This window comes from Trichechus manatus, unplaced genomic scaffold, assembly GCF_000243295.1.
Source record: "Trichechus manatus latirostris isolate Lorelei unplaced genomic scaffold, TriManLat1.0 scaffold00123, whole genome shotgun sequence".
NCBI lineage: Eukaryota > Metazoa > Chordata > Mammalia > Sirenia > Trichechidae > Trichechus > Trichechus manatus.
The window spans coordinates 3,237,424-3,251,846 of record NW_004444059.1 but is presented as its reverse complement, the minus strand read 5'-3'; the positions used below and the strand labels follow the sequence as shown (position 1 = coordinate 3,251,846).

The 14,423-nt window shown below is 37.7% G+C and overlaps 1 protein-coding gene across 5 annotated transcripts in view; it reads left to right on the top strand.

Moving 5' to 3' along the window:
* Positions 1 to 13,301, top strand: part of ANO6 (anoctamin 6) — a 227,349-nt gene extending 214,048 nt beyond the window's left edge. For 4 of the 5 annotated variants that reach the window (XM_023738840.1, XM_023738841.1, XM_023738842.1 and 1 more), the window contains 4 exons: positions 2,149 to 2,354; positions 6,471 to 6,673; positions 8,392 to 8,497; positions 12,666 to 13,301. In XM_023738840.1, coding sequence (XP_023594608.1) covers positions 2,149 to 2,354; positions 6,471 to 6,673; positions 8,392 to 8,497; positions 12,666 to 12,872 — 722 coding nt within the window. In that variant the 3' untranslated portion in view covers positions 12,873 to 13,301. The remainder of the gene's footprint in view (positions 1 to 2,148; positions 2,355 to 6,470; positions 6,674 to 8,391; positions 8,498 to 12,665) is intronic. The other variant, XR_002825336.1, reaches the window with a different exon arrangement.
* Positions 13,302 to 14,423: the final 1,122 nt, after the last annotated feature.

The following is a 14,423-nucleotide window of genomic DNA, read 5'->3' as shown; positions in this document are numbered from 1 at the left end:
CTCCATCCTTGCTTCTAAGGAGCATTCTGGTTGTACTTCTTCCAAGACAGATTTGTTTGTTCTTCTGGCAGTCCATGGTATATTCAATATTCTTTGCCAGCTCCTCAGTTCAAATGCATCAGTTCTTATTTGGTCTTCCTTATTCATTGTCCAGCTTTTCCATGCATATGAGGCAATTGTAAACACCATGGCTTGGGTCAGGTGCACCTTAGTCCTCAAAGTGACATCTTTGCTTTTTAACACTTTAAAGAGGTGTTTTGCAGCAGATTTGCCCAGTGCAATACATCTTTTGATTTCTTGGCTGCTGCTTCCATGGGTATTGATTGTGGATCCAGATAAAATGAAATCCTTGACAACTTGAATCTTTTCTGCATTTATCATGATGTTGCTTATTGGTCCAGTTGTGAGGATTTTTATTTTCTTTATATTGAGGTGTAATCCATTTGCATTAGATTTCTAGTTATTTTGTGGAGAAAAAAACTTGATATGTCCCCACATTTGTGTCTGCCCAGTCAAGAGTGTGATATATCCTACCCTTCATTCATTCATCCTTTTTTTCCTCATTTTTAAAATAATCTATCATAACAGTCCTATATTTCTCATTAACTTATTCGTACATAGTCCGTGCTTTTGTTGTCATTATAAATGTTATCTTTTCTCCTTGGGATTTTTAACTGGGTCATTGCTAATGTAATCCTAATTTCAGGCTTCTCTTGAACAATCAGGAGATCTGGCAGCAATGGGCCCTGTTTCCGACATGGCAACAGTGAGCTGACCCTTTCAATAGGAGATACACTTGTCTGTTTACTGCAGTCAGCTGTGTACCCACTCCACATATTTATATTATTTGCCTGGCCCCTGTAGACAATGAGTTTATTTAGGGTTGGATGAGTCATAGACATAGCGTTGACATCACTGCTCAGTGCTACTGCTGCTGGCCCTGTGACATCACCACCTCTGTTCCCTGCCTTTCTGACCTCCCTGAATAGGATGGCCCCTGCCTTACCCGTGGGCCTGCCAGATCCTTTCACCCCTGTCTGCTCTTCTGCAATATGCCATTGGCCTCTCAGACCAGAAGCAAATGCTGCCAACTCCTCCTAGTTAACCATACCTTCCACTGTCCCAGCCAGAGTGGTTCTTGACCTTTGTCTGAGCAGTAGCCCTAAAGGAGTTGTGTGTTTTCCTCTCGTCCACAGCCTTATTTGCATACCTGTACTATCAGTTACCATTGAGTCTTTTGTGACTCATGGCAACCCCATGTGTGTCAGAGTAGAACTGTGCTCTATGAGGTTTCAGTGGCTCATTTTTCGGAAGTAGATCACTAGGCCTTTCTTTTGAGGCTTCTCTGGGTGGACTCAAAACTCCAACCTTTTGGTTAGCAGCTGAGCATGTTAACCATTTACACTACCCAGGGACTTCATATCTGTACTAGTTCCCTCTGAAGGTCTGCTAGTTAGGAGGGAAGGGTCTAGAACAAAAGGTTTTTGTTTTACATCTGTGACTGTGGACTATAACAACTTTAAGACAAAGCCCTAAAGGAGGATTATATTATGACTTATTAAGATACTTTTAGCACATGTATTTCTATGATTTGTAATAATATAAATTCTCTGAATCCGCTATGTTTGCATTCACCGGCTCAGAGGAGCTTGCTCATTTGCCTATTTTCAGCATATTTCCTCAAGCATTCTGTAAGAATAGACTTCCCAAAGGTACACTTCTCATTTCTTTTGAACTTGTTAGGTATTTCCACAATATTCATTTTATTTTTCTATTCTGAGTCACAAATCATCTTCTAACATTCCATTATTTCAACAATGAGAATAAGTAATGTGCTTAGTGAGAGATTCTCAAGTTAGTTACCAGCAAATAAATCAGATTGATTAGAGATTTTTTAAAATATATTGTTCCTATTAAGTGTATACATGTGAAAGAAACAGGCCGTAATTAGTCTTCTTTCCAGAGATTTCATAATTTGTGTTTTGTTTGAATTCTTTCACTGTTCAACATTGTTATTCACCACTGATATGTTTTCTCTTTGAGATTTAGTCCTTTGTTTGCCTTTCTCTTTCTTTACGAAAGTAAAGAAAAAATATGTTGTCTTCCATCCATCCACCACTCCATGATGTGTGTCCATTCCATTGACAGTTATTCAGTTTGGGTTCGTCACCTTATTTGTGGCCTCTTTTCCACTGGCACCTCTGTTGGCTCTGGTGAACAATATATTGGAAATAAGAGTGGACGCGTGGAAAATGACTACCCAGTATAGACGCATGGTGCCACAAAAAGCCCAGGACATCGGCGCATGGCAGCCCATCATGCAAGGGATAGCAATTCTGGCTGTGGTGACCAATGTGAGTAGACATAGGCTTCACAGGGTAAAGACCTTGAAAAGTCTGAAAATGCATTAGAGTGCTACCTAAGGAATCAAATATTTGGTCTCTTTTTTAATGGGAAAAAGATGCCATAACTATCATCTGTATAAACAGCATAGTTGTTATAACTGTAATGGTTATTCTTTTTTAAACTATATTTTTAATTGTTTGATTGTAATTATTGTTTTGCAAAGTCAAGACCTCCTACAGAGGTAGTTGCTAAGAAGAGTGACTGTTGTACTATTGTTGCCCATATGGTATAGTTTTTATTCAATAGAAACATGATCATAGTGGTAATAATAATTAAGTACTAACTCTTTTAATTCTCACATGACTATAAAAGGAATTATCCAATAGTGTTTTTATAAAGTAGGTAGATAGCCATTCATTAAGAGTTTTAGAACCTGAAAATAAGAGCTATAATTCTACCAAATTTTACTATGTATCTCAAAGGATGGACTTAAAATATTAAGTATTTGCTGATGAAGTATACATTCTCAATCATGTGTTATCTTCCTTGTCCCCAGGGCAGAGGTTCTTGAAGGAGGAGGGTTTAGCAGGTCCCTTTACTCCTCCCTACCCACCCTTTGGTTTTTGCTGGCCACACTCGGGTCATTGGCAGAGCAGCCTCATGCCCTGCTTGTATCCCAGCTCTGAGGGGATAAAACTTAGTTGTTTACAGCCTGCATTAATTGATTATCTGCCAGTCAAAACAGTTTTATTCTTTTTGTCCAGGCTGACAAAGAGGTGGAAGGTGGGGAGCAATTCCTACACCAGCCATTAGGGGGTCTTCTTCCCTAGAAGTATCCTTAAAAACAGGGCCATTTCCTCCTTATTTCTTCCCAGGTCAACTTCCCCAACAAAATTATTTTCCAGTTTTAACTTCTTAATCAAGCCACACTTTACAAGTGGTCAGCCTTTTCCCATGAGCACCTGCAGAAGCAGAACAGAGCTGGGCAGTGCCTATAGGTCACTCTTCTCCATGAGGGAAGTTGCTAAACACTGCAGGTCTAGAGTCAGAGAGACCCCAAATTCCAGTTCCCATTACCTCAGCTTCCGAGCTGTATGATTCAGGGCCAGATCTCAACATTTCAGAGCTTCATTTTATCATTTGTGAAATGAATGATTCCCTATCACACATTATAAGACTAGTACATACCACAAAGGGTGGTTGGGGGACTCTGATGAGTTAATATATGGAATGTACAAAGCCTGGTCCTAACTGAATGTTAGCTACTGTTATTTTATCATCTTTGCTACTCGTCATCATTAATAGTGACTCTGTGGGCTCTGGTGGGTACCTTAACTAGAGCCACAAGAATTTCAAAACTTGGCACTGTCTGGACCATGGTCGCAGTCTTATACAGTAAAACAAGTTATCTGAAACCCATCTGTCACCCCCACCCCCAAGAACCTTCAGTTTATTTGAATTGCATGCTATCTCTGCTTTTTGGAGAAAGTTACAAATCACACACAAAAACCAACTGCGAGGCTATGTCAGTTTCCATTCACACAAATAGCCTGCACCTTCAACATCCACTCTGCTGCGAAATGAAGACTGATGTTCAGAAATACGACAGTGAGGCCTTTCAAGTTCCAAAGTCATAAAAGAATGAATCTGTCATGTTCAATCTGCTCTACTACACTAAGCAAGGCAGGAATGTGGACTTTTATGCTTTAGGAAAATTTTCAGCAACAAGGTTTGAAACTAAAAGGGTTTCTGTTTGACCTTCAGCTAACCAGAAAATCCAATTGACTTAAAGTCCCCATTCCTCAAGCATTCCAGTTTAATTGTATTAGGCACCTTTTCCCAGTATCCATGCCCTGGCTCCATTCCATTAGCACAGATGGAGTGTTGGATGTGCTTCCAAGGATACTCTATCTGTATGTAAGTGTACATACACACTCACAGGCACACACGTGCCTGCTAATTGGTGCTACTGGTTCTTATCCAATAGTTGTTTTTTCTTATAACTTAGGCATCATGTTTTAATACCCTAAGAAAACCACTTATTAGGGTTGTGACATCAATTACACTATAAACAATCCTCTTTTCCATATTAGGATTTTTTACAGCTTCCAAGATATAGGTCATACGTATACATGTATACAGGTATGTAAGAAATATGTATCTATTATGCCCTCACGTACATAACCTCAACCCCTCACATGTCTAATGTGTGTCTCAACAATCTAATGTTTAGCAAAAAGGCTAACTTTCCATAAGAAGAAACTTTTCACTGTAAAAAGAAGAGAATAGCCATCTGGGATGAGAGTGGGCACTGAGCAGGAGTTTAGTATAAAATTGTTCATTTTTCAAGTTGCTGGTTCAATAAATAAGGTGAGTTGACATTGTTGTATCCTGCTAGAGCATCTGCTATTGAAGACCAATTTTAATTTATTTTGATATAAATGGAAAATTGTGTTCAGAACAGCATGGGAAATGAAGCACACTTCATTTATTTGTACTCCTGCAGCATGTCTCTCAAAGCAGCTGAATTCAGGAGGAAAAAGTATCTTGTCAGAAGACAATAGACTTATCTTCTTTGTTGGGAGTTTTTGTAGCTTCCTGAAGCACATCTGCAGGTGATTCTCTAAAAAGATACAGTGAGTTAAATGGTAACAAGAAAACTTAATGTATTTAAATTTGGAAAAAGGAAAATAGTCTTGCCTCATCCCACCACCACCACCACAGACAGACACACATACATACCCCTACACACTGATTTTTCATTTCAGAGCAAATGGCAAAGCTGGGCCTAATAGGGGAAATTTTGTAATAGAGAAGCCCCTTAGTTGTTTTTCTTGCTTTGTCTGAAATCTTGTTTGTTGGTTTGTGGTCTCACTGTGTCTAAACCGTATGTTCAGATAAATACTGTTAAAAATCATGTGGATCCAAAACCATGTTTGTTCTTCTGCTTCAATTAATGACTGAATCATTTAGCTTTGTTTAGTCACATAGAAGTTGATTTAAAGAATAGTCTCTACTTTTTTCTTCCTTCAAACCAGTTTTACATAGTGGAGAGGTTAAAGCCCAAATTAAAGAATTTTAGAGAAAATTTGTATAATTCCCAGTAGCTTTACATCCTAATAGCTGTCTGCCTGACCCAGACCCAGGTTTGAGATTAACCCATATTTATTCCTTATATCTGGAAACAGATCAAACTTTCTATGTTATTTGATAATTTTTCACTTTCATAAATTTATTCATGTAATCTCCTGGAAGTTTAGAAGCTTAGATACTAGTTATAAGAAAACAGACATCATTGCCTGACTATATGAGTAGAACAACTCCATTACAGTTGTAGCTACCCACATTTTACTCAAATTAATAACAAATTATTGTTCTCCATTGAAGCAACAAACATAATTATATGCAGAGTTTAAAATAAATCAGGCCACTGGTTTAAAATAAAAAGTCAAGAAAAATGTATGAATTTGAAGGTAGTTATTTACTTAATTTAAGCCAAGGAAAATATGTTTCATACAGTTTACATTTTATTTTCATGAGAGGCAAGCGACAAAAAATCAGTTTTGTGTCAATTATATATTCAACAATGGAATTATATCAAGCAAAATTATTTTCATAATGACCTTAGTATTACAAGTAGAAAAAGGCTTCTAATTCTAAACTATCAAAGAAAGATTAAAATTATATCAAGTAAAGTACTAAGGTTGATTGAATTTCAGTATATTTTAATTTTTTAAAATAATAACTTACATAGAATGTATGCACCAACTCTTGAGTTATCCACAATAACCTAATTCTTTCTGGATAAATGGGTGTTTATTGTACTTAAGAAACAGCACAGGCAACTATCAGGCCTTTGCATTTGAACTGCAGGTGGACTTCTGGATGTTCCCTTAAAATTGAAGATCAAAAGGAAAGTAACTATTCTACTTTAAAGCAGCTATTCAAAGATTTTAGGGCATTCACTGTCTGTATACATTTCACAGTTAGGAAAGAAAGTTTCTGAATCTGTGATTAAAAAATATCAACTTGATGAAAACAGTAATTCTGACATGTCTGTTAACCATAACTACATGGGCTCTAAATTAATGCCCCCTTTATTGTTCTCCACCTACCCAACGCAGGCCATGATCATTGCTTTCACGTCAGACATGATCCCCCGCCTGGTGTATTACTGGTCCTTCTCCGTCCCTCCCTATGGGGAGCATACCCACTACACCATGGATGGGTACATCAACAATACTCTCTCCATCTTCAATATCATGGACTTCAAAAGCGAAAGACGGGAAAATCCATACTCTGGACTTGGCAACCATACCACATGCAGGCAAGTTTCATTTTGTTGTGTTTAAAAATGCACTTCATCTTTAGGAAGGTCTTTTATTGTAATGTAAATTCTATTTGGTATTATTTAAATCAAATTGCTAGAGACATTTTTCCTCATAGCCTTCTTTTCGATCAAACTGAAAAAGGGATAAAAGTTAATACAGACTGGGGTTACCCATTACCCATTGCTGTCGAGTTGATTCCAACTCAGCCACCCTGTAAGGACAGAGTAGAATTGCCCAATGGGGTTTCCAAGGCTGTAAATCTTTGCAGAAGCAGACTGCCACATCTTTCTTCCATGTAGAACTGCCTCACAGGGTTTCCAAGACTGTAATCTGTATGGAAGCAGACTGCCACATCTTTTTCCTGCAGAGCGGCAGGTTGGTTCAAACTGCCAGCCTTTTGGTTAGCATCTGAGCACTGTAACCACTGTGCCAGAACTTTCAAATCAAACCATAAAGCAAGATTTAAAGATGAAAGGTACAGATGGTTACAGGGAGACTGATCTAGCAGAAAAATCTTGTATTGTATCTTACAAATGGAAAATCTCCATGAGTTCCAGAAAGCAAGATGATTCAATTGTTATAACTAATGAGTTATTCAAGCACAACCTGAAGATATTGTACTGCTAACTAGCACCCTCACTTAACAAAGAAATGCAAAGACAAGAGATGTAAATTAACAGCAGCCTAACAGTATTTTAACAGATGTAATAGGGTCGCTCTAAGCTGGAATCCACTCAACGGCAGCCGGTTTGGTTTTTGGTTTTTTTGGGGGGAGGTGGTGGTGGGGGAGAGATGTAACGTAAGAGTATTCTCCACAGTATAAAATCAGCTGCAGACAATGTGACCAGTAAAATCAGCTGTGGACCAGTTGATAAGGTTTGCTGACTATAGATCACAGTATTTTTTTTTCAATCGTAGAGTTTTAAAGCTAAAGTAGGCTTTAAAATTCATTTAGTCCAACTCCTCAACTCTTCAAAGCCATCACTGATTCAGAATTCTCAACAATAGACAATGCAACCAAGAAACCAGAAATAAGCCCCAAATAAATGTTTCAAAGTTACACATAGTACAGCCTCTTAGACTTCCACATTTAGTCTGGTTACTTTTAAACTTTATATGGTTCTAATGAGTCATTGTACCCTACCAGGTCTACTAGATTACAGGCAGAAAATTAGAGATATGCCACCTGAGGGAGATACGCTGACAACAGTAACACATGACATCTGACAACAAGGAATTAGGCAAAAGATTACAAAAAGCAGGCAGTACCCTAGAGTGATTTAGTATAGGGCAGATAGTCCCATACAGTTGAGTGAACCCTAACCCTGACAATGGTTTATATAAATAAATAATCTTTTTTATAAACATAGCCCAGAGAATAGGCTATATTGTTGTAGTTATATTCTTTTAAGAAAGCAAAGATAAAGTTCTGCCAAAAAGAAATTTAAAATGCTTTCATTCTTTTATAAAGATGGATTCTTTTTTGCAAAGATAGAATCCATTATTACCATCATCTTATTACATGTTAAATGAGGTATTACTGAAGTAATTATTTCAGGGTTTTGTTGCCAAATTGAACTCTCAGAGAAAATCTATGTGATGTCCAATTTAAAAGAACATTACATTAAATATGACATGTTTTTAAAATGGGCCCTTGTTTACAGTATTTGATCATAAAAAATTATCTCATGATATGCTTCTGCTTTGTTTCCAGATATCGTGATTTTCGATATCCTCCTGGACACCCACAAGAGTATAAACACAACATCTACTATTGGCATGTGATTGCATCTAAACTGGCTTTTATCATTGTCATGGAGGTAGGAAAATTATTCTTTGAAGTAGTTTATAAGGGTGTATGTTTGCAGACCTTTTATTAACTTTAAATGTTGCCAAGTCTGTACTTAAAATGGATGATACTTTCTTCCTTATCTCTTACTAATACTTATTTTAGGACATATATTAATCAGGTTTCCCCTGAAATACTCATAATACTCTTATTAATTAAGTGAAGTTGGTTATCTGCCTTAAAGGTTAAAAGCGTGTTGTGTGCAAGGGGGTTCAATTCCATTCAGTTCGGTATTAATTGAGTGCATTTTTTTATCTGGGGCACCGAGTGTGTTGAGCTGTGAAGGGGCTTATTCTAGATGAACAAAATCTGATCTCTGCCCTTGAGGAATTTTATTGCTATAATAGTTTTATTCTTGGATTATTAAGTATTTCTTTTATTACATTTTCATAATATACAACTTCTTAACCATAGTTTTTTTAAATTCTGAAAATTAACCAGCTCTGAAAATTGATTAAGTCAGCTATGAATTTGCAACTGAGCTAGCCAACTTTATTCCTTACCCGAGTGAATAACTACTATCAAATTACATAGCCTCAAAATTGTTTGATTGGTGTAGTCAGTTAGGGTTATAGTTAGCTGCAAGCAATGGAAAACACATCTATCGTGGCTTAAACAAATAAAGATTGATTTTTCTCACTTAGTAAAAGTTTACTAGAAGTAGGTGACTACTCCCGAATTAATACCAGCTTATTAATGTAAGGGCTTATATCTCTCATTCTCTAGGCTTTTCTCTCATGCTTGTCACCTCATGGTTGCATTATGGCTACTGCAGGTTCAGATAATACAGTACCTTGATGTTTAAGGTTGGAAGAAGGAGAAGGACGATGCTAGCCATATCTGTTCTTTCTATCAGGAAACAAATGTTTGCCAGAAGCCCCCATAGCAGACTTCTACCTATATCTCATTGGCAAAAACTATAGCTCATTGTCCCTCCTAGCAGCAAGAGAGACTGAGACAGGAAGTATTTAGTTTGCTCTAAATAAAACTAGAATTTGTTAGTAATAAAGAAGTGGGATAGGCTACCTGGCTTTGATGTGTTTACTAGTACTTTTTTTTTTTTAATAGCTACCTAGCATTAATTGGGGAAGAAAAATAATTCATCATTAATTCACCATCATAAGTGGATTCATGAATATGTATCTGATGTATTAGCAAGAGTCACTAGTTTGTATTCAAATACGTAGTTTGTGAAGTGGTATTAGACTTCTGCTTTTGACATTATTGTGAGCTTGATACCGTGAAAGGAGGCATGGGCACAACAGTTAAGTGCTCCGCTGCTAACTGAAAGGTTGGCAATTTGAACCCACCCAGTGGCTCTGCAGGAGAAAGGCCTGGCTGTCTGCTTCCATAAAGATTACAGCCAAGAAAACACTATGGGGCAGTTCTACTCTGTCACATGGGGTCACCATCAGTCAGAATTGACTCCGCGGCACCCAACAACAGCAGCAACAGATACTGTAAGGGGCCCTCCCACTACAAAACATCTAAAACCAGCATAGTTCCTTTGAGATTGCTTCTCACCAGGAAAGAAGAGAATCTACAAATTGAGGGGGTTGGAGGTGGAGGGAAGGTGACAGACCAAAATCGAACAGTGAGCAACAGGGTTGAAGTGCAGGAGTGCTCTGAGAACAAATGCTGTTATCAGTGCCTCCATCCATAAGCTCAAGGAGACCAAGCCTTGTGTCAGATGCTAGGTAGAAGAGCTGAGCTTTGAGACTGCTGGGTTAAACCAAGGACGTAAAAAGGGACCAAATTTGGCTCAGGTCAGTAGAGCCCCTGGTACCTAGAAGAGAACATATCTTTTCGGGGGTGGGGGGGTGTCCTCAATTTAGACTCCAGGTTTTTCTCAGATTGAGATAATCAAATATGAGCTCACAACCAAAGGTCAACAATGACAAGGGGAAATAAAAAAAGCATGAGTCAAATTCAGCAGAAGTAACAACTGATTTAGACCTTCAATAACGTCAAGAATTTGAATTATCACATATGAGCTATAAATTAGCAATATATAAAAATGCTTAAATAAGTAAGTGATGGAATAAAAAATGAGCAAACAAAATATTTTTAAAAATTACAAGGCAGTTTTGTAAAAGAACTAAATGGAGCTTTTAGGAATAAAAATATATAACTGTTGAAATGAAAAAAATTAACATGTGAGTTAAACAGACATTTAGGTAAATCTGAAGAGACAAGTAGTGAATTGGAAGATAGATCTAAATAAATTACTCCTAATACAACACAAGGAGAGAAGACAGAAAATATGAAAAAGGGGTTAAATAATATAGAAGACAGAATGAGAAGGAGTAACTTTAAAAAAAAATCTTAGAAGAAATAGAAAATAGAGGAGCGGCAATTTTGAAGAGCTAATGGCTGAGAAGTTTTTAGAACAGACGAAAGACATCAGTCCACAGAGCAGAAAGCACAGCATCTATCAAGGAGAATAAAGAAGAAATCCACACTTAAACATACTACAATGAAAATGCAGCACACCAAAGATAAGATCTTAAAAGTCGCCAGAGAAAAACGACAGATGTCCAGCAAAGAAATTAAAATTATACTGAGAGTAGACTTTTCAAAAACAACAGCAGAAGCCAGAAGAGAGTAGTCTAAGATCTTCAAAAGGCTTAAGAACGTAACTCTAAACCTAGACTTAAAGCATGATTTTCAGTAACTGAATAAATCTTCCCAAATGAAAATGCCAGGCCGTATGGTCTTATAGGACAGTTATACCAAACTTTCTAGAGCAGATCGTTTTAATCTTATACAAAACTCTTCCAGAGATCAGAAGAGAGGAAATACTCTCCAGCTCATTTTGTGAGGCTAAGAGCAGCCTAGATGCTAAAACCTGACAAGAATAGAAAGAGAAAGGAAAACTATATGCCAGTCTCACTTATTTACATAGATGCAAAGATCTTTTTAAAAGCTGCAAACAGAATCTAGCAATATATTGTAAAAAGATAACATCATGACCAAATTGACTTTATCCCAGAAATGAGAGGACGAGTGAACACTGAAAATCTATGGATCTGTAAATATTACTTAAGTCAGAAGTAGATGAAAAGAAAAACAACACCAACAAAAAAAACTCTCTTGCCTCTCTTTACTATATAATTTCTATCACTTAGCATGGTAATATCTCTCTCATCTCAAAATATAATTCCCTTTATCCTACTTACCCCATCAGTTCTGCCCCACTGCTCTGTTCAGCAAACACCCTTGAAAGAGTTGTCAGTGCTTACTGTCCACAGTTCCTTTCTTCCCTCTTTCTTTCTTATCCCCGTTCCAGTCAGACTTTCACTCCCTCCACTTAACAGAAACTGCTCTTGCCAAAGTTACCAGTGGCCATTGTGTTGGTAAATCCTGCGACCAAATTCTCCACCCTCATATTACCTGACTTAGCGGTAGCATTTGAAGCAGCCAACCCCTCTATCCTCCCTGAAACTCTTCCCTCACTCAGCTCCCAGGACACACATTGTTTTTGGCTTTCCTGCTACCTCGGTGGCCATTTCTTCTCAATTTCTTTGCTGCTTCCTTCCTTCTCTTGTCCTTACTGATCCTTGGGGCTCCTAGGAGAGGAACGCACAAAAGATCCCAGAGCACTACCAGTGTTCTAGTGCTTAGGTTTAATATTGGGGTTGTTGGTATTTTATTTTTTATCCCTTATAGCTGATACATATACTAGATACATTCTTTCCTATACATCAAATGTTGTTGTGTGCTGTCAAGTCAATTCTGACTCATAGCAACCCTACAGGGCAGAGTAGAACTGCCCGATAGGGTTTCCATAGGCTATAATCTTTCCGGGAGCAGATCACCAGGTCTTTTCTCCTGCAGAACAGCTGGTAGGTTTGAACCGCCCACCTTATGGTTAGCAGCCAAGAGTTTAACCATTGCACCACCAGGGCTCCTTACATATCAAATAGTATTCTTTTAAGTTTATAAAGTAACAAAACGCAGCTGTTAGGCAGAGCCACACCATTCATTACCCACAGTGCCATAAGAGACTGGCTATATGAATAGAATATCCACAGCCTTGTTGCAGTATACTGCTCTAATGACTAGCAAAAAATGAATGAAAGGAACTCTGTTTCCCTCCATTTCCTTGTGGTTGACGTTTTTTTCCTTCTCTCCCTCAGCATGTCATCTACTCTGTGAAATTTTTCATTTCATATGCAATTCCAGATGTATCGAAGAGCACGAAGAGCAAGATCAAGAGAGAAAAATACCTAACCCAAAAGCTCCTTCGTGAGAATCACCTCAAAGATGTGACAAAGAACATGGGGGTTATAGCTGAGAAGATGATGGGAGTAGTAGATAACAATTTACGACCAAAATCAGAATAAGAGCTTTATGTTCTGAGAAGCACTTTAAAGAATTTAGCCGTCAAAATATATTGTGAATCACTAATGAGAATGTTTAAGTTAAATCACTTTGGCAAATACGAGTCTTAACTATTGCCATTTCCATGTAGATTATTTTTCAGTTTCAGTTAGCAGTGCAGGAACTGGAAAATGTACACTTAGATCAAGGGCGGCATAAAACTAATCACCTGGAAAACCTAAAATGATACTTTTTTTTATATAAATTGGAATTTTAGTAACACAGAAAAGTCTCTTAGTGTGCTTAAAACCATCCCTTCTAAAGCAGAATGAATTCTTTTTTTTTTTTTCCTCTCTCTCTCAATTTGATTACTCTTCATTCCTTTCTGCTCTCAAGCATATGATCATCTTTATTTTTAGGCAGTTTTCATTTCTTCACTTTGCCGGATCTGTTCCAGAGTTCTCTTCCCCTTAAATACCGTCATTAAAGATTAGACATGCCACTGCCTTAATAGCTTTTGTGTGACTAAAAATAGCTAAGTCAGAAGTCAGTTTGAATGCCGTATTAAGTGGCAGATAGACTCAAGAACTCAAAATATTGAGGTGTATTTATCACACCCCTCCAGAAAGGGAAACCTCAGTTAACAAGAGGAAATAGTTTCAGTCTTTATTTTGGCCTGTCTTTCCATCTCAAAGAAATACTGTTAATGGATTGGAATGAAGATAGCAAGGTCTTGAAGCATATTTGTATTAATCTACAGTGACATCTTGTATCTTCCAAGAGCACTCCTAGAATGTTCTGTGCCTAATCAACGTTGACTGCTTTGCAAACCTCAAAGGAATAAGATGACAAAAGTGGGGAAAGTTAAAGATTCAAATAGAATTGTAACTCATACTGACTAGGATAATTAATTTACCTCTTCTAAAGATGTGTCGTTTCTTGAAAAAAATGAAATCAAGTGATTAAAATTACATTTTTATCAACAGAACAGTCTGGGAAAGATAAGCCCATCAACTTCCCATCAGTAGGTACAGGATATGCAATATTACAGATCACCAAGCATCCTCGTGAATGGCTCACTGCACAGCCAACATGACATGAGGATGCTGTGCATGGTTGAAAGAACCACAAGTGCCCTAATTGTGACCCGCACTAACTGTGTTCCCTGTGTGCGGAGTGCCTTTCTTCAGGGATTCTGCATGACTTGGCTTTATCTCTGTATGCCAAAGTGATCAACATACCAAAGCATCTGCCGTAATGAATGTGGCTTCCTTGCACCCTTCAATCTCTTATTCCCAGCTCAGTATCAAGTGTGTAATTGTATGTTTGTACTGGAGGAGTGTTGGGGGTGGGGGAAGGTAGAGACAGGTATACCCGGATTATTCCTAATCCAGAAAAGAGACTCTGGCTTTGATTTGAGCTTCCAGCCTCCTTCAGAGTTAGACAGTTAAGGGTGAAAAAAGGAGAGTGGTTTGGTCATATACCCTAACGTCATCTGGAAATTACTTTTTATTGAACCCATGCACGATCATGCATATTTTGCTCTGTTTTGTTCAGTTTAGCAGCGTTTGCTG